Here is a 20,185-nt window from a genome sequence, read left to right on the forward strand (position 1 = left end):
CTAGATCTTCATCTGTGTCAACACTGGGTGAAACTGAATTGTCTTGGAGGTTGCACTTAAGTGAATATTTCAATCCTTCAACTAGATGGATTACTTCATGTCATTTCACACAAAAGGTCTACACATCAGCATGTTCATGATTTATTTAAAGTAATTGCCATGCCAACTGTAATGGTTAACAGGTCCTGGAGAAAAAGACGCCATGATGCTGTGGGCTTTCAGGGCAGCCTGAATGCACTGAAAAGCTAACCTGAGCCCATGACTCCAAAGAGGCCCCACAGAGTTACTGGTTTCAAGCCTCCTCTTCATTAATCATGACCTCTTTATACATCAGGAACAGTTAACATTTACATTCTACATACAAATACATCTCATACAGATAATTCTGACCATGGATCTAATTGAAGAGCTTCTGTGTGTAACGTTGGAGCAGGTATTTGTGAACGTCAGCTCGGACCACAGAAATGTTGACCGATGGGTGCCACCGCATCACAGGCTTCCCATCTGGCCCAACCAGGAACTTCTCAAAATTCCACTTGATGTCACGGATCTTCAGAGGCTGCCAGAACAATCGGTCTGTGGTCGGCCCGAAGTCTTCCCCGACTGGAGGGCACGAGTTCTGCATGGAAGAAAGCGCGACACAGTGAACCTCCACCCACATGGATTTGTGCAAATTAAAAAAAAAATAATAATAATTTGGAGTTGCAGCACATTAAGGGTCAATTCAGTACAACTACTACAGTGTTAAAGATTCTGTTAATGTCTGTCAGTGTGTTTGTGTTTCAGTGAAAATTTGTGTTCAGTAAACAAATGTCAATCTGACTGCAGGTACCTTCCAATTTTAGGCCAATTTGAACAGATTATCTAGCCAAATTATCCTGTAGTGTGAGGGGTTAAGGGGATGTGATTTTATCATCTGACTTGATTTCAAATTGTTAGTTTTAAACATGTTTGATATTTATGACTGAACTGCAATTGGGGCATGAGCAGAACCCCATAATAACCAATGACTGAGTTGACTGGGAAATGGATGTTATATACTTTTGTTTAATTTAACAGACCACCAAGTTGATGCTGCCTTATTTTTTTGCATTTCTCAGCAAACATCACACAAGTTCTTAACTGACGCTGACATACAGCCACCATGTCAGTTTATATTATGAAGTCACGAGTTTCTGTGCATCCTCCCTGTTAGATTAAACACAAAGTTTATTGGTGTTTAATCGCACTCGTGCATCCTTACTGGATCATCTCTCAGTGTCGGGTAGGCTCAAACTTAAAACTTTTGCCAGCAGATTACAACTTACCTTCAGGAATGTGAAAACCTCTTGCTCATACTGTCCATTCACATCACCTTTCTCAAACAGCAGGAAGTTTGGAACAAATTCGTTGCCTGGTCGGACATATCTGAAATCCAGAAAGATGACAGCTCATCAGTGAACATGCCCCCAAGCACTTGTGGCTGGGCAGCTGTCCTGAAGTCAGGACAAACCGAGTAGAGGCCTTGCTATGTATACATGATGAGTGATGGAACCTAAGACATACAGTCTATGTGTGTGAGAAATGACTAAGTGAAACAAGATCTTATTGCCAAAGGATGTTTTACCACAATTTAATTAAGTAGGTTGATTGACAGGATTTACCTGCTTCAGAAATCCCCCTCTACATTCACCCATGAAGGATTCTATGTTGCATCACATTACAGTGTACAGTCTTGACTGGATTTTTACACGCAGGATTAACTTGCAATGAAATCGTCTCACTTCAAAGCTGGCAGGATTTCATGTTTTTGTCCAGGTTCTTGCTTCCCAAACTGGTTACAAGGAAAGCCAAGAATAGTGAGTCCAAGTGGTTTCATCTCATCATGTAGTGCATTCAGTTCTAAAAGAGAAATACAGATATGTCAGCCTGTGGAGAAGCATATTTTCATTCATTAGCTAATGCTTCTTGTGGAGTAAGTGTTTCTTACCCACATACTGGAAGGTGAATCCTCAGTATGTAGCCACATTGATGAAAAGGACACTCATGCCTTTGTAGTCGCTGAAGCTCACATTGTGACTCCCGTTCAGAGTCTTTGCGTTGTATTTGTAAACGTCACCATCTGTAGACGAGTTGCACTGCTGCAGGTACAAACAGATTAAAGCAGACGATTTACTAAACTGTCCAGTTACAACACTTCTCCCAATTCATAAATGCAAGCCATTTCAAAATGACTGAACTACAACTCAACACAGACAAATTAAAAAACCAAAGGTTAATGTGGTTTTTCACCAAATAACTTCTAAAAATAGTGCTGGAAAAATGGTGGTGTACAAAGAAAACAATTTGTGCCGGGACGTAACCCAACAAGGTGCAATAGACAGACCAGTGCAACACTTCCACCTCATACCTCTTTTGCTGGGCTGGTAGGACAGACCATTGGCGTCTACAAAATACAAGTCCAGGGTCAACACAGCAGCGCATTGCTCTGACAATCATTACCACCAGCCGAGAAATCATGACCACTAATAATGGTCATATATGTATTTTCAAATAAATAACTTTAACCTTTAACCCTGTCCCAACATCGACACATGCACTTTACAAGTAAGGAACTTGCCTTTCATCCCTGTAAGAAAGACCAGAAAAAGGACCTACAACAATTACACGCACCAATTGTGAGCATAGTAAATAATAGCATAATGATACAACTATCTCTACCTTAGCTGTGAAGTTGCACAAGTGTCCTGGTTTTGAGCCAAAATGCATCCTCACAACAATAGAGACACAGCTGTCTCAGGGGCAAGCTAATCCAAATTTTGCCTCATGACGTGGCCCCACAACAAAACAGTGTGCTGCTCACATTACGCTGTAATTTGACGGTAACTCGACATAGTTTTAAATTTAAATTTTGCATTCATTGTTTCACATATCTACATTGATAGTCTAAGACAGCATGTCTTTCACACGGATGTATGTCTCCCTACACAGTAAAATAAGTTAAATGTGTACAAAGTGAGCCAAATCGTCCAAAAGTATTTGCAATAGAACAGTAACTTTTATCCTGCTTTAAACATTTGTTTAATTAAGACTCGGAAAAGACTAGTTTTTAATTAAGAACTAAAAACTAATTCACAGGTTAGTTGCGTTGTCAATAGCGTTTATGTCAAGAGTGTCTTGTCCTGCTGCGGATCCGTTAAGGTTGTAAGGGGCAGGTGTGAGACTGCGGTTAATTAAGACAATAACACAGTGACTTGGTCTGGTTTCGCCTGACTCCAGACCGTCTGCGTGTATGTGTGTGTGTGTGTGTGGGGGGGGGGGGATCAACAGGTGACCTACCCGAGTCAACGACGCCTGAGCTGTACATGGTCGTAGCAGCGCGAGCAGCAGCAGCGGTAAAAAGGTCCACATCTGACCGCTATCCTTCGACATGATAGCGGGCGGTTTGTCTCCTCCGTTCCTTCCTCTCTCTAAATAGTCTCCTCGGCGGGGAGGACACAGTTGCACAGCCGGCTGTGATGACGCCACCTGGTGACGTCAGCCACGCGCACAGGTGGCACAAATAAATAAATTAATGACGTTAATTTCCAGCTACACATAAGCTCTTTGTACAAAGTCACTTCACCCTGTGCTATTACAGTGTCCAAATTTTATCACAATAAATACAAATAAATAAATGCAAATGAATTTCTGCCATCATAGATTTGATTATCAGCACCTGGTATTTTCCTACTGTGACAGTGGATCAGCATGCATCCTGAAACTGACAAAGGCAAATGAACTTCTGCCATCATAGATTGGATTATCAACACCTGGTATTTTCCTACTGTGACCTGTCACAGGGACTGCTGCAGAAAAGCAGATTAATAACTCTCATTTTCTAGACCTGCTGATCAAATATCTATCCATTTATTCTTTCAGTGACTAGCAACACAATTGTTGGGGGAAACAATGATGGAAATAAAACAATGATAGTGTACTTAATCACAATAAACTAGTACATTTGTTTACCTGCAATTACCAACTGAGAAAAGAGAACACACAGAGGTGTATCTCATCCTGTTTGCTCTGAGGCTCTTGTTTACCCCTGTACAGTATTTGTCTGTCATGTTTGTATTACCAAACTAAAGGTCTTGTGACCAAGAGACTGACATTTACCATGGTTACTTGTGTCTACACTGCCTTATCCTATACAAAGAAGAAGCTTCTTCTTCTTCTTGTTATTGTTATTATTATTGTTATTAATAAAAAAAACTCTGTTGCCTGCAATGTGTTGTAGACTGTCTCAGAGGAATTGGAATAGGATCAGATCAGCACAGCCCACTTCTGTATGCTTTATGTAAACAGCAGTGACACATTGTGACTGAAGCAGTGATTAGCCTGTAATAGTTTGAAGCTATTTAGAGCACATTCATTAGCAGTGGGTCTCAGGATACAATACAGAATACTGTAAAAGTATAAAGTATAAAAACTGAAACATAAACACAAAGGTCTTGCTTGCATATACTTACAAACTAGCACATTTTTCTTTTTGTTTATTTGTACCTTGCGTGCAGTCCAAATACATGCAGGTTTTGGGATTAGGCAAATTGGACAGTCTAAACTGACATGGGAGTGAATGGTTGCTTGTCTCTATGTGGTCCTGTGGATTGGCATCAGGAATGCATTTTGTCCAAGCATCGTAGTGTTTATCTGTTATTACCTGTTAACAGACTTTTGCAGGAGGACTCTTCAGGACCAGTAGTCCATTTGGGGATCAAAACCTGGTCCTAATGATGCTCTGGTAAGCCTGTTCTATTCATAAAAAGCTGGTGTTTATGAACAAGAAGTTATTGCTGTAACAGTTTTAAGTAAATAAAATGTGCTTTGACCCATTTTTTATCTGTAGCAGTGCAAATATTTACAAATACAATGCCAAGACTCTAGATTTGAACTGTGAACTTCAGTGACTACAAAGGCATGAGTGTCCTTTTCTTGTGGCTACTACATACTGTAAGGTGCCTCTTTGGGGTCTGGGGCTCAGGTCAGTTCTTCATGGCATTCAGACTGCCCTGAAATCCTTCCAGCATTGTGGCATCTTCTCCTCCCAGGACCTGTTAGCCATTACACATTAATTAAAACAAATTGTGGAGAATACCCTGACATGCATTACTTTCCTTAATGTGAAACAACTGTGATATTGTGATGCGTCATAGAGGTGAGCAAGCAACATTTCAGAGCCATCCAACAATATTGACTAAATGACACAGTAATATGAACCAGAGATACCATTGCATAATTCCAGTCTGGATCACTTCTTCATTGGGCAAAACCTACATCCCCAGACATTTTTATCCAAATCTGACAAAAACATCATCTGTGTTTTCTGTGGCCATAAATCGTGGCATAATCAATAAAGAGACACAATATGAACATGAATAAACAGGGTAAAATTCTCAGACACTTGGAATAAATTTATTAAGCCAGTCAAATACAAAAGTTTCACATGTGCTTTTGCCAACAGCAAAAAAGGGGAATCTTCAAGGTACAGTTTTGCTAACAGCTCGTGTTGGGGCTCACCTATCAGAATGTTACCTGTAATTAGTTTCAGTTGGTTTTCTAAATTTATTTAGACACATTTTGAACCCCTGTATCAGAACACCTTGCTTTTTAAGGAAATCTTAATGGGTCTTCATTTGAGGAAGTGGCTGGATTTGAGACTTCAAATGTATCCCTTTAAACACTGTCACTATCTAGCTCCCTTGTGTGCTCTTACCCTAACACTCTGTCCACACAGAGAAAAGCCAGACAACATGGTGGAAAGTGCTTTCTGAAAATGTGGATCCATAGCCTTGAGGTACTTGTGCAAATATTAATCTTGTTTAAACAGTATTTAGGATTTCCATTTCTTAAACTAGTTAGTTTAGTTGAAGTTGGCAAACTCTCCTGCCTAAAGGGTTTCATTCTGTAACCTAGACGCTGTGTGCAGGGACTAAAGCATGGGTAACAATACAGAGAGTAGCAAAATGAGAATGAGCGATCAAATCAAATGTGGTAAAGTACAAGTGTTGTGTTTAATGAGATTAGGTCCATTGTCATGGAGAAAAAAAGGTTATGTATGTATTGTGCATTGTGTATTGTGTCCGATACAAACATACAATGTTAATAGCTACAATATATTGGGATTACACTAACATAGAAAGAACAGCATTACTAAAGACAATGATTTACACTTAGTCAATGCAACTATCAAAACAGTTATAAATAAATTATCAATAATCACAATCATGTTTTTTGGTATGATAAAATCAAAATGAATTTCCCCCAAATTTTCGTATTTCAACAACCACTTTTGAACAGTTACACATATGGGACAGTTCTATAACATTGATGGTACTGGAGAGATTTTCATAAATCAATTGAACATTCACATTGTAAATTTTCTGATTTAATGTACCTATATAATCATTCAGCATTGGAATAAGTATGTATAGTCTTAGTCATATTGGGGAATGGCTTCCTATGTAACAAACTAAGTGTCAAGTTGTTACATATTTGCAGAGAGACGATCACAATTATTCAACCTATTTAACAAATGACTTCAGATCCTGAAAAAAAAAAAAAAATCTAAATAAAATTTCATTCAGAATAGCGAAGTGTTTCACAAATAGCCTTATAAAACGCTGGTATAAACAACATTACAATTGGATATCTACAGTTCAGTAGGAAAATTATAGATCAAATCACACCTTGTCAACTCAAAGACAAACTGGTTTCATGCTACTACCCAGACTTGTTTAGGTGGGTACGGTGATGCTTTAGTGCTTTCCAGGGTCAATGTTTTGTCTCTCCCGTTTTCCAAATCCTCCTCCTCCTCCACCACCTCCACCTCCACCTCCTCCACCACCTCCACCTCCACCTCCACCTGCTGCTGCAGCTGCCGCTGCTGCTGCAGTGGCTGCTGCTGCTGTTGCTGCAGCAGACTGATCTACAGGTACAAACAGAACAAAGACTATGATATTACAGTCAATTTCTAAGCTCATTCATGCTTTTTAAATTGAATGGAGCCTTTGTATGGTGTCATTTATTGACTCAAACACAAAAGTAAATGCAACAAATCCTATGAAAACACCAAAATCTAAATAACTTTGCCCAGTTCAGTGTTGTCAGTGTAGTCACAATCTGAAAATCTGGCACATCATTGTACAGAGTAACTAGGGATGGCCATTGTTACAATTAAATGAATGCACCCATAAACGCAAGCTGATTGATTACGTTCAAACATGTTTCCATATTCCTTTAATTTAGTTGACTGAGTGCAGTTGAAAACAGTATTTTAGCTGCTGTGTGTGAAACAATTTCACTGGATGTTTGAATGATTGCTGTTTTCATCTACAAAGATAAAATATCACATGCGCTTATGTAAGCAATCATTATAAGCATCAAACTAAATCTTGAGGAGTAACAAAGCATTTAAATAACATACAGTCTGTGTGGGTGTTGAGTGAGTGTGTGTGTGTGTTCGTTCAGCAGCATGTAAGAGCAGCATCCGCCCTTAACACACAGGCTTTATACAGTGGGACTATTCTTAACAATGCAAGTCCTCAATTGCCATTTTTCCATCACGGTAAAGTTCGGTTGATATAATATGGTACGGTTTGGAGCGATAAAGCCCTAGGTGAGGTTTGTATTTTAACTGAGAGTAGTATTTTACTTTGTAGGTAGGGTGTGGGCTGCGTCCGCGAGATACATAGCGTGACATCATACCGGAATGACGATGGCGAAATTGAATGCGTCAAAAAGGACAACAACACAACGGAAACCAATGGAGGGCATCTGGCAGCTTTTTTTCCTGCGCGGTTTGTGGGTGTTTGTCTCAACAAGACGTCAAGCTTTGTATGAGACCACCTAGACCAGGGGTGTCAAAATCTGTCAAGGGCTAGAGGAGGTCAGATGACAGATGATTTTCCATCCGTCTTGCCTGACTCCTTCTGCTGTATTTCAGTAGAACAGCACATACAGGCCTGTGGTCACATGTATGTTCGCTTCTTAAAAATTGGCTGTACTAGATGTGAACAGCTAAAAGAGAGGGGGGCCAAATAGAAATGTGTGCTCTGTGTCTTCAAAATACACATTTAATTTGTTTACTTATTTTACTGGCAAGGTAACTTGATCAAGAGTGATCAAGAGTGATTGATAAGTGTGGTACTAATCAGCAAGTCAGTGGAGAGAAAAAAAAAAAGCAGAAAAGACATTATCTCGCGGGCCGAATGCAGCTGCATGGTGGCCCTCGAGTTTGACACCTGTGACCTAGACTGTGCCATACTATTTTACTCTGGTACCCCAATGAAGAGAGCCAAATATAGAACAGTACACCAGCGTTTGAGCAGTAAAACTGTACAAACCAAGAATTAAATATTATACTTAGTTGGCTGTACTATACCTGCATTCTCTGGTGGTGGTCTTGAACTTTCCCCAACTGCTCTGGCCCCTCTGGGCTGTGGGAATGATGACTGCCAAGGAAAACCCTGAACAAAGAGGAAGCACAACCTTAGTTCAAAAACACTAAACATCCTTATGTATCATAACCCACAGCTCTTGACTTTGCTGTACCCTACCAAATGTATTGAATGAAAACGTGGCTAAACTGAGCTGCAGTTAGACCCCCCAGTTCCTCTGATGTATAAGAGAGGAGTACAAGTAAGAGAAAAGAGCCTTATTTCCTCAGTGACCAAGAGTCACTCCAGAGACAGAGACAAAGGGGCCTCAGAGGACCCTTACCGGGGTAACAGGCTGGAAGTCTCGTACAGGGGGCGGTGCTGCTGTGGCTGTGGCGCCTGCTGCATTGGGCATCCGGGGAGTGAAGTGTATGGGCCAGCCCTCAAGGCCCTGCGGTCCCACCTGCACAAAGGGACCACAGTAGGGAGGACTCAACGGGCCGTTCACTGAGCCTGACGTGGGGTCTGAAGTACGTCTTTCCTGCTGCTGCCCCTACGAGTGATCATAAGTACACACGTGATCCCCGTGATCAGTGAACGGTTGCTACTCTGACCTGGCATGGGCCACTGCTGACCTACGACCCCCACCGCCACCGCCTCACACTGAGGAGTGTAAATGTTCCACCTGCTGATCCCAAATGCACTGAAACATGCTTGCTGGAGTGAGGCTCTTGTCCTAGAGTACTGATTTCTCCACTAAGAAATATACAGTCAACTTAAGTGACTGTGTTCTGTCACAAGGGGGTGCTAGACTACAGGGTTTACTACAACTCATCCCAAAGGCTTCAAAAGCAGCTTTCAGTAAATACCCAGGCCTTAAATGAATGACCAAAACGCACAAACACTGCACCTATCCAGTCTGACACCTCAATTTATTTGTACATATGTATATGTCTGCAATACTACCAGGCTCAGACCTGAGCTGCAGCCAGTACCTGTTTATGATGCATCTGCAGCCTCTCCAGCTTACACCTCTCAGTGCGTTCTCTCTGACACTCATTCTGTGCCTGATGAAGCTGAAAAACACACATATGACAACGTTAAACAAGAACTTACTTCAAGTTTCAATGCAAGGCACAGCAACAAACGCTTCCTAATTATGTATACACATCTTACCTGATTGGTCAAATTAGTAATCTGACCCTGGAGCCGCTCAACTTGTCGCCTCAGATCCTCTTTTTCCTCATTCATTCGCTCTCTGTCACTCCTCTCTTTCCTGAAGTCTTCTTCAAAGATCTTCACCTGAAGTACAAAACAGCAGTTGTGTATACCAGTTGTGTGTGTGTGTGTACAGTACATGGGCACGTGTGTTATTTGTTGCATTTCTAACCTGTTCTTTAAGTACAGCAATTTGAGTGAGCAATTCCTGCTTCTTCAGATTATTGGCAGCATCTGCAAAGTTGCCCTGGCCAGGTGGTTGTTGAGAGGATGAAGGAGAGTGCAGGTTTAAGGCTTCCTCTAAAGCCTGACGTAAGACAGAACATGTATCGACTATCAGGAAGTACAAAAGAGAATAAATATAAAGAAATATCTTTGTCCTCGGTCACTCAGTTTCTCTTCTCTTCTGAACTCACCCTATTGAGGCGCTGGATCTCCTTCTCCTGGTACTCCCTCTGTTTGCTGAGGGGAAGCAGCTGATCCTGCAGGTAGCGAATCTTCTGCTTTAGCTCAGTGGTCTCAGAGTTGAGACACTCCTTTTCCCCCTAAAACACACAACACCTTTCATTAACTATTTTGTGGTGGGTCTATTTCTTCCATAGTGAATCTTGGCTTTGTATGTTTGTAATGATTTCTCCTTTCCTATGTGGCCCAGTACACTCACCTGTACATTTTCAATCTTGGATTTGGCCAGTAGCAGCTTCTTGTCATAGTCACGCTGCCTCTGCTCTCGCTCTGCCTCCAGCTCGAGCACAGTTTTCTGGGACTCAGCCAGTCGTTGTCTGAGATCTGTGATCTGAGACACCAGAACCATTTAGTTGACAGTGACATCAAATTTGTAAAAGTACAGTTTTTATAGGAATAATGGAACAATGATTCAGTGGCAACAATTCTCTGGTAAAGACGAACATCAGCTGGTGCATGTGTTAAAGCCCAAGTCCTTTTAATGCTATTTGTTATAAAACATAGTATGGAAAAGCTTGCAATAGCAGACCACACTAGAGAGTATCACACAGAGATACGTCCCACCACCACTTTTCTGCTCTCCTCAAAACACACAGAACACACATTGCATGAAGAAGAGTTGAGGAGAGATCACCAAGGACAGCTTTGTTGATACAGAAATCATCATCATCATCATCATCTTCATGTCTAACTCAACATTAAAATCCTAAACATACTGAACTACAAAAGGCAGGCTGGTCAGTGAGTGACAGGTAGAACAGCAAGTCAATCTGTTTAATCCAAAGTAAATGATTGGTTGTGTTAATCTAAGATAAAAAGTGCTTTACAAATTCAAAACCTCTACTATGAACTTGAACTAAAGCTTCAATATACTCCATGAAAAAATTAGTGTTTACAAAACATAAACCAAGCCACAGCAACAAGGACATATTTTCAAAACACACTTCTGTTTGTGTAAAATATGAACAAACCTAGTGACGCAAATTCATCTATCTAGGGTTCTGTGGTTTAAACCCCAGGTTGCATGGTGTCCCCATCCCAACAGAGTGAATGCAGTTTTGGTAATGATTGTGGGTGAGAACAAGCGTAGGTGTGTGAGTCTAAGAGTGTGTACATTGTATCTCTGCTGCCCTCTGACTGCACCACAGCAGGAAGTCAGTGGGTACCGAGGATGTGAGGGGAATTCTTAGTGAAGTGTGACGGGCCTTGTGGTTTAGTTCGTTGAGATAGGGAACGATTGCAAGATTGCACCTTTTTCCACTGGACAAGCAGACAACACACGTACACACACACATATCTCCTTCACTGCCAACTGATGAAACATCCGTGGCCTGTGTTCCTTTAAGATATTTCCAAATTACAAAATCCTTCCCATCTGTCATTTCACATGGATTATTAATAAAAGAAATAAAAAAATTATTATGAGTACTTAAAATGTGACCATTTGTGTCAAAAATTAAAATGTTTAAGTCTGATAAGATAATTGTAATGCTGGTATTTTCTGTATGATTTTGCCTTCAAAATGCTATGGCTTAATACATCATTGTTTGGGAAACAAAAACTCTTCAAATATGGTAGTGGTCAGTTTTATGAGCTCTCCTTTATCCTCCTATTTACCGTTTTATTTGTATTTTTAATTGAAAGCCATGCTCATAATTTTGTTCTGCTCTGCATGTCTGCATCTTTGCCCAATGACAAACTTGAAGCTGTAATTAGTTTGGTGGAAGACAAAGATCATTTTGACCCAATTAACAGATACGGATAAACACATAGATTATGTATAAAAGGAGCAAGGACAGTTTAAGCTGGACTTGGAATAGGTACATACATTCAAAATAAAATGTAAAAATTAGAAGAATCATTTAATCAATCAATCAAGCTTTCATACAATGGAGAGGAGTTTTGGAGAGAATTAGGTATTACTTCTCTTTTGGCAGCTCCAAATCAGTCAAGGACACATCTGGTTCTTCCCACACTATTCATAAAAGCTGTAAAGTCATTACTGTACCTTCTGTTCAAACTGTGACTTCATGGAGTTCCACTGAATGTCCCACTGCTTGTTCACCTCCAGTACCTGAAGGCAGCACCAGAAAGTGAAACAAATGACACTCAACATATAGGAAACTAAATACACACAGACTTTCCCCTATGGCAAAAGAGGATGAGCAGTAAAAGCAAAAGAGACTCACATCCTTTCTCTGCTTCTCCAAAAGCTTGATCTTCTTTTCATACACCTCAACATCACAAGGTTTAGTTGGGGTTTTCTCTGCAGATTTTCCACTCTGGGGGCAACAACAAAATATTCCTAAATCCACGACATTTTCCCATTACACACTACTTTTCAAGTGTCAAGTCACAAATTCAATTTATCATAATTTGTTTTTATACAAGACAAATAAAGTTTAACTTAAAACAAGATTTATTCACATGAAACAGAGTTTTAATATGCTTGTCTTCACTAGAGTAAAAGTAATATTTAATAACTACCTTCTGTGGTGTGGTGGCCTCCATCTTAGGTCGTACAGCTGCTGATTCTTCCTTCACTGGCTCCTCTTTGGCCTCTGGAGCTTCGGTATCAGATGTTGCGGCAGATGACGCTGCTGCTGCTGCTGCTGCTGCTGTCACTGCTGCTCCTCCTGTGACAAGCTCCTTGAGTTTCTGGTTCTCCTGTCTGAAGCAGCAAGAAAAAGAAAACGATAGTTCACATCAACAACAACCCTTCCCAGTGTAGGCTGAAGTTTGGGTACAGCCTAGAGGATGCATTTTGGGAAGAACCTACAATACCCACTTGGCCCAGAGAGCATTGGAGTAACACCAATCAAAAGTAAAAGTAAGGGTATCAGTATGGTCATCAGCATCTGAGATAAAATAATCAAACCCTGATTCATGCTATAACCAAAAGAAAACTACATTCTCTTAGGAATACATACAGATCTTACTGATATGTAACAGCTTACTTACAATAGTCTGCTTCAGCAGAAGCAACAAGTCAAATTAAAAAAGAATGTGAAACATTACCTCAGCTGCTCCAAGTCTCGATTCCTAATATGATGGTCCTCTTCCATTTTCTTTCGCAGCTCATTGTTCTCCTGTCTGAGCTGCTCACAGAGAGTCTATAAAACAAATGAACATATTAACCTTATAATACAGACCTGCACATTGCAGGGAGAAATCACCATTAAAAACATATATTTATAATACAACATTTACAAAAAAGGAAAAGTGTTGATATAAAGTTTGAAACAAATAATATATTGTGGACCAGTGTTGTGGTGAAACAAAAAAAAACAGAATACAATGTATTACACTGCAAACAAATCATCATGTTCTCTCTTCACAGGCTATAAATAAAAGTTGTTGTTTTTTTAAAAGGAAAGGAGATAGCTGAATTTAAACCTAAGGCGTGATGGAATGATTTGGATTCTTTTTCTTTCACTTTTGTTCTTAAAGCTGTGTTGCATACCTGTAGGAGGGACGTCCTCTGTTCATTCTTTTGGACCTTAGAGGAAAGATGGTGAAATTCCACAGCCATGCGGCCAAGGTGAGCCAACAGCTGATTCGGGTTGGACTCCTCTGCGAATATGCTGAAGGAGCTCTCTAGTCTCTTAAGCTGGCTCGCAAGCTCGATGTTCTCCTGTGGCAGGACAGGGATTACTCCTGCCACCGACCCAGCCTAGAGGTAGCCACACAGGTAAACTGTCAGTGCTTCTGCTCCAGCTGACTCAGAGGCTGAGGTAACTTAGACAGCTACTTCAAGCAGCACAAGAACGAAAGAGCACAACAATGAAGAGTCAACCTCTTACGGCTTCTAGGAATAGGAGTTACTGACTGAATTTGTCCAAACCAGTTTGTCCAGCTGTATTTAAATTTAGTCATTTTCTCTTAGTGTGTGACAATGGGTTACTTTTGAATTCCCTGTGGTAGTCTATCATCTATTAAATATACCAAACAACCACATCTTAGACAAGTGACAGGTTTTTAACTTTGACAAACCATGAAGATAAAAATTATAATTCAAATAATTGAAAGTTAAAAATAACTTAGATGACATTATAGATGGTTAAGAATATTGTTACTGTTCTTCTTGTTGTGATGAAGCAATGTATTTGAAATCTGTATCACATTAGGCAAAAATAATTATGTGACTAGGCAGTTAGTTCTCACAATTATGTCCTTTTCACACAATCCCTAGAATGTAGTGTGTGAATGAATCAGCTGTGTAATTCTATTCAGTAATAATCCTGGACTTTCCCATGGTTGACTCAGGCTGGAGCTACCAGTATTGAGTTTGTTGATGAGTCACTGCACCATGAATAACTTCTTACAATTGAGCAAATAGAAAAAAAAGAGGAAAGGTTGAATTTAGTCTAAATAAATCACACAAATTAATTACTTTGTTTCTGGTACATACTATCAAGGGATCTGGAGTCTTCTTCTCCATATTCACAACTTCATACTCTGCTAGGGCCTCCTGTAAAAGACCAAAAAGTAAGTGGTGCCAGAGTATATACAGTGTGTACACAATTATAAATCCAATAAACTCATAAGAGCAAAGTAAACATTTCGTTAACAGGTGCCAAATGTCAAATGATATGTCCTTTTAAGCATCTAAAAAAGTATTTAAAGATGTCTTTGCCACAAACAAAACCACTAATATGAGGCGAAGTTTACTTACATTGGGCTTTTCAGACTGCAGTGTCTTCCCTATACAGCTAGTATGCTCTTCCTTTGGCTCTGCAGTGGTATGTAAACAGGGTTTACCTGCAACAAGCCATATCACTTAAGTTACAGTAAGTAGTGAAATGTGCTTGAGGTTTACAACTGTATACAAAGATTAATAAGAAATATGTCTGCAAGATGACAGCTTTACAATCAACTCTGTTAAACCTACTTTGTGTGTCGATCTGGACGGGTCCTCCTGTACACAGACTTGCAGCGAAGCTAGAGGACTTAAGGGCTTCGTTATCTCTAACAAGTTCCTCCACTCGCTGTCGAAGTCTTGATGCCTCTGACTGAGACTCTTCCAGCAAATCGCCTGCAAGTTTCAGAGAAATGTCTTCTATGTCCACACTAGTTTCTGATTGACCTGTTTTCTTCGGCTAAGACTACTAACGCTTGAAACATTAACATGAGCAATCATCAAATAAGACTGAGAGTTAGAAATTACTTGCAAGCTGCAAGCCCTGAGGCACAAAAGTAAGAACATTCTTACAACTGGCATGTCAGCTTGTGCAATGAACCTCAACAGGTTTTACAAGATTCCACTTCAATTACTGTACAATACATTCCCCCTTGCATTTGCGTGTACTTTCACATTAAAATCAATACATGTGTAACCTATCATATAATGACACATGAGCTACTATATGGCTCCAATAACACTAATGCTGCTACACAGTGAAGGCCAGTGTTTTCAGTTGAGATTACACAAACTACAACCAGGAAATGTATGTTCTCATATAGAAAAATACTCAGGTGTTACACACTACAGATGTGCAATGCTAAAGAGAACCTTTGCTTCCTTTAGGAATTTACCTAAGCTCTTAAGTCCCTTCATCCGCTCCCTCAGGATGCTGTTCTCCTCCAGCAGCTGTCGATAGCTGACTCCCCCTCCGGCCTCATCTCTGGCCTTCATCTCACTCCCACCTGGATCATAGATGCGGTAAGGACCTTTACCTTCCATCGCCGTCTCTCACTTCCTAGACATGGTCATCTGAACTGTGGAGAGGAAACACAAAAAGTGTCAATCATAACTTCATTTTAAAACTCCAAAGAAGAGCAATGTATGTAAAAGTATAAGGTGTAATCTAAGATCCAAGAGCAACCAGCATTAGATACTGTAGATACATCAGCCAGCTGTACAGAAGCACTGACTGCACAAAATAAAGAAAAATACCTTTTTCCTTATAATAAGGCGTTACAAAATCCCTTAAAACCACATTTCACACAGTAGAAACACCACCACACATGAATACAGCTAGTAATGTTGCTAGACAGCGGAATAAATAAATATATCCAAATGTAGACACATCACTGTCAGTGCTGCCTTAGCTAACACTTTCTACCTGGCTCCCTGCTGGACTATGGCTGAAGCCCGGTGAGGTCAATAAAGAGGCACCGACAGCTCTGTGAGGACAAAAGCAGGGACACCACCAGCACCACCAGCACCACAGTGCCGCTACATACACTGTTACTGAAACATATGGCAACAATGTGCTAACGCTTGTGAGAGCTACATCTGACAACTGCAACAACGATCATATCAGAGAGCGCAGGGAAAAGAGACAAAAGCTGGAGAAAGAGAAGTGAATGTGAGGTGGATCCTGCCACCATATATCTGCCCTACACACGAGAGTCAAACAAAGCACAATCCAGCTAATGATAGCTACCTTGATTGGCTGAAGAAGGCTAATATTAGTTTTCGCTGTTGTCATGCAAATTGCTAGCAACATCCTCGTTAGCTGTCGGCTAGCTAACACTAAAATGACAGTGCGGTAGAAGACGCCGTCAGCTCGTCCCGTTAACCCGCTAAAGATACTTTTTATCCGCGCGGTCAATGAGCCCGGAAACCCAGTTAAACGACAAACCGAAGAACAAAGAGGTGTCTTTAGGCTGGCTACCTTTCAGCTCGCAGTGGCCTCTCGTCTCTGATTGCCAGACTATTGCGGAAGTGACCTGGGAAATTCCACCTCGCGACGTTTGACGTATACAGCGATATGATTGACAGTCCCGCGGACCAATCAGGGCGCAGCTGTGTGTCAGCGGGACACCCGCAGCAACCAGTCAGTGTAATGTAAACACAGGAGCGAGCGATAAACGCTTCTTTGTGTGCTACTGATTTAACCTAAATAATTATTTAAACTGATTACATTTGAATCATTTTTATCTGTATGGCACCAAATCCCAATATTAAGGCATTTTACATAGTAAGGCCAAGGCTTTAACATAAGGAGAGACTCAGCTAAATGAGCAAACACTTAGCGTCAGTGGAGAAAAAAGCAGACGAGAACAGCCATGTGCCTCGGCCGGTTGGTGTAAGAAATACCATAGTCAGGTGTAGTTGACTTGCTGTTGTACTAATAATTTAATTAAATCCATAACTATTACCAGCAGCTTAAAACACGCTTTTTTTTGTTGCAGATTTTCCCCTTCTGCATCCACCCGCAATAAAAAGTCTGCTGTAGTAGATTAGGAGTAGGAGATTATTGATTTGGTGATAGCAAACTGCATAAAAGGCAACTTTTTAAATATAATAGCCAATAAACATTCTCGAAAACTATGCAAAACCGTCGAACGAACAGACGTAGGAAGTCAACACATACAGCAACTACTCTGTCAGTACCGCAAATTCATAATACTTCCCTACCATTTTGTACCATTAGAGTTTTACAGTTTGCAGTTTACTACATATTTATTATTTATTATTGTTGTAGTTTGCTGTCTACCTTACAACGATTGCTAGTGGTTTTATTACACTCTGTGATTACTTTCTAACTTTTCCAGTTACAGTATAGTTTGCCTCACCAAAAAAATTAAAATGAAGAGCTTCCACTGCACCAACATTCATTCACATACATATAGTATATAGTGTTTTATTCCTTTGTGTGTCATGTCATAATTTGATAAGTCAGTAATTATTCATAGCCACAAACTCATATAACAGCATCACTCAAGTGAGTAAAACAGAGCCGTCAAAAAAAAATAAATACGTGAGTGAACTGACATTTGGTTTTAATTCTTGAAAAACCACCCCCCTCAATTGCGGGATGAACGCGAACATTTTTACTGAATGACTTTTTGCTTCATTGATACATTTTGAGAAGGGGCTGTTGGGGGTTTCTGTGATTGCATCACATCATTTCCTTGGAAAGGGAAGGCAGTGAGATCTGGTTCACGTTACACTGAGCCTTTGAAGGGCACACTATAAACTAAAAGGAAATGTTTAACATTTAGAGACAAGATGTATATTGTTTATAATATCATTAGGACTGCAACAAAACACCATTTTCTCAGTTAACCAAATATTGTTGTCTGTAAAATGTCGTAAAAAAAAAGAAAAAAAGAAGTATATTGGAATTCAAGGACTTTACTGAACAAAGTCCTTAATTTTCTATCAATGTACTAATTGAATAATTAACTAATCATTGTAGATCTAATTGTGATATCTCAATATCACTTCAGATTATTGTCTGTGATCTATGGGGTGGAATGTTCCTTGTGTGAACAGTGGAAGACACATATAACATGATCCATTCAAAATATTTATTATACTACCTCCGTTTCACCTGTATTAAACATTAATTTTACCTCTTAAATGTGTCCCATAAATAAAATACACACAATTATATCACGTGTGTTTTATTTATGGGACACATTTGGTAGGCTAACATGAATGCTGTGTCTCTTACTGTACAGTCATTATTGCAACGTTTGACGAAACTGTCAGAAATGTACTGCAGGCCCAAACACATCAGACGTCACTGATTTAGAACAATGGTGACATCTTGTGGGAATTAACAAACAGGTGATATGTGACCATATTTCCTCCTCAGACACTCACAAAGAATATTCCTCAATCAAATGGAAAAAAAAATAAAAAATACGTATGTGAAGTAATTCAACAACTGTGTAAACTGTGAACAGGATTAGACTGAATCACACCAGGGTTGGGAGTCCTGACTAAGTGCTTAGTTTTTATGACTGGTCAGAATTATTAGTTAACGTTTCAAAATGGCTCAGAGGAGACACTAATTAAAACACCCTGTGTCATGAGTTTCAGAACAACATCCTCAGAGTCTTATAATGGAGCAACTGAGTTTACTCAGGAAACAACCGTGTACAACCACTGAACATGATGTCAAACCTATTCAGAATCAAACGTCTGTTTTTCTATTTATGTAACCACTGATACTAGTTTCTGCAATACAAAAATGATATTGAACAACTTAGGTACAAATAGGTAAAAAAAATGCAGTTTAATTATAAAGTAAAGATTTCACAACTTTATTTGCCTCCCACCAGACACCTTGACCTTGTTTATTAGTTTCCTTGTATGGAGGTTAATGTTTGCTAAAACAATAATCCCACTCTGTTTATTGATACAGCTTGTTAGAACTAAATCATGAGTCTGGAGATACAGGGAATGTCACCGATCGTTTAAATTCTGCAGGGCAGAAAATTATACGCGTCATTTTCTCCTTCTTCCTACTATTATAAGCATTTGCCATATTACACAAAGACAGGAGAGGGCAAACATCAGGCTTGAAGCCCACTGTGTTAAGTATGAACTCCATCCTGCTGGGACACAACAAAAATCAGCAGCTTATAGATGTTAACTATAGGTGTTACTTAGACCAAAATGTCCCAGTGTTAGCTTTTTAACTGCAGCTCCTGTCACATCCATTAACCAGGAACATCTCTACTGCAAAACCTCTTATCACAAACATAACATTTGGCCAAGATGGGACCGCCATCACACTGTGCCTCCATTTTAACTCTAACATGCTCTTTGTAGCACTCGTTTAAAACAGCAAATAAAAGTCTGTGTCAAATATATCACCATGATATGAATACTTTTCAACAATTCAAGCAATTCAAGCACTACATTTGTGTTGTCTTAGAAAGATTTTATTCTACACATTGATTTGGTAACATGTCAGTAGAATTTGCTTTGTCTTTATCTTATTACATTTCTTGAAGAATATTCAAAATTTAAAAAAAAAGAAACTTTAGAACAGTAATTGTCTATTATTAGTAAGTTAATAAGCGTTTGCCTTCTGTAACTGTTACTTAGTTAGAGTTAGTTGGCATTTTTTTCCAGCATATCAACCAGAAAAAATGTTTCCACTATCCCTAAATCCCATTTTATCTTTTCCGAAGAACATAATAGGATTTTACCATAATGTAAATTTACAGGAGACAGTGCCCCATATAATGAGAACTCATCTTAATTATGCTACTACGCCTCAAATGTTAAAACAAATAAACAACAACTTACCCACATTGAGCTTGTGTCAGAGAGGCACTTTTTAAGGAAACTGGTGAATCGGGGGGAAGCAATTTTACTGAGAGACTGGGGGAATTCCCATAACCCAGTAAAATGGCCT

General features: G+C 39.7%; 2 protein-coding genes across 11 annotated transcripts; both read right to left on the reverse strand.

Annotated features, from left to right (window-relative positions):
- Positions 1 to 128: 128 nt before the first annotated feature.
- Positions 129 to 3,438, reverse strand: gpx3 (glutathione peroxidase 3). 2 transcript variants are annotated; one of them, XM_058649745.1, is made up of 6 exons: positions 3,319 to 3,415; positions 2,390 to 2,425; positions 1,970 to 2,120; positions 1,764 to 1,881; positions 1,308 to 1,407; positions 129 to 619 (listed from the first exon to the last, which is right to left on the reverse strand). In XM_058649745.1, the coding sequence occupies exons 1-6, from the start codon at positions 3,409 to 3,411 to the stop codon at positions 398 to 400; spliced, it is 720 nt and encodes a 239-aa protein (XP_058505728.1). In that variant the 5' UTR covers positions 3,412 to 3,415; the 3' UTR covers positions 129 to 397. The 2 variants fall into 2 exon arrangements, with proteins under 2 accessions (XP_058505728.1, XP_058505729.1); XM_058649746.1 differs by lacking the exon at positions 2,390 to 2,425 and having other exon boundaries at positions 3,319 to 3,438.
- Positions 3,439 to 3,869: 431 nt separating this feature from the next.
- On the reverse strand, positions 3,870 to 20,099 carry tnip1 (TNFAIP3 interacting protein 1). Of its 9 annotated transcripts, XM_058649734.1 has the most exons (19): positions 16,700 to 16,789; positions 15,615 to 15,797; positions 14,971 to 15,114; positions 14,755 to 14,840; positions 14,473 to 14,550; positions 13,543 to 13,752; positions 13,098 to 13,192; positions 12,567 to 12,750; positions 12,269 to 12,361; positions 12,088 to 12,153; positions 10,279 to 10,410; positions 10,031 to 10,159; positions 9,787 to 9,921; positions 9,573 to 9,698; positions 9,392 to 9,472; positions 8,740 to 8,949; positions 8,402 to 8,486; positions 4,971 to 5,072; positions 3,870 to 4,773 (listed from the first exon to the last, which is right to left on the reverse strand). In XM_058649734.1, exons 2-18 carry the CDS (start codon positions 15,760 to 15,762, stop codon positions 4,999 to 5,001), a joined length of 2,076 nt encoding a protein of 691 aa, XP_058505717.1. In that variant the 5' UTR covers positions 15,763 to 15,797; positions 16,700 to 16,789; the 3' UTR covers positions 3,870 to 4,773; positions 4,971 to 4,998. The 9 variants fall into 9 exon arrangements, with proteins under 9 accessions (XP_058505717.1, XP_058505716.1, XP_058505712.1 ...); XM_058649733.1 differs by having other exon boundaries at positions 3,870 to 5,072; XM_058649729.1 differs by lacking the exons at positions 3,870 to 4,773; positions 4,971 to 5,072; positions 16,700 to 16,789 and adding exons at positions 5,407 to 6,946; positions 20,077 to 20,099.
- Between the last annotated feature and the right edge of the window lie 86 nt (positions 20,100 to 20,185).

The sequence above is a fragment of the Solea solea genome, chromosome 14 (genome assembly GCF_958295425.1).
Source record: "Solea solea chromosome 14, fSolSol10.1, whole genome shotgun sequence".
Taxonomy (NCBI): domain Eukaryota; kingdom Metazoa; phylum Chordata; class Actinopteri; order Pleuronectiformes; family Soleidae; genus Solea; species Solea solea.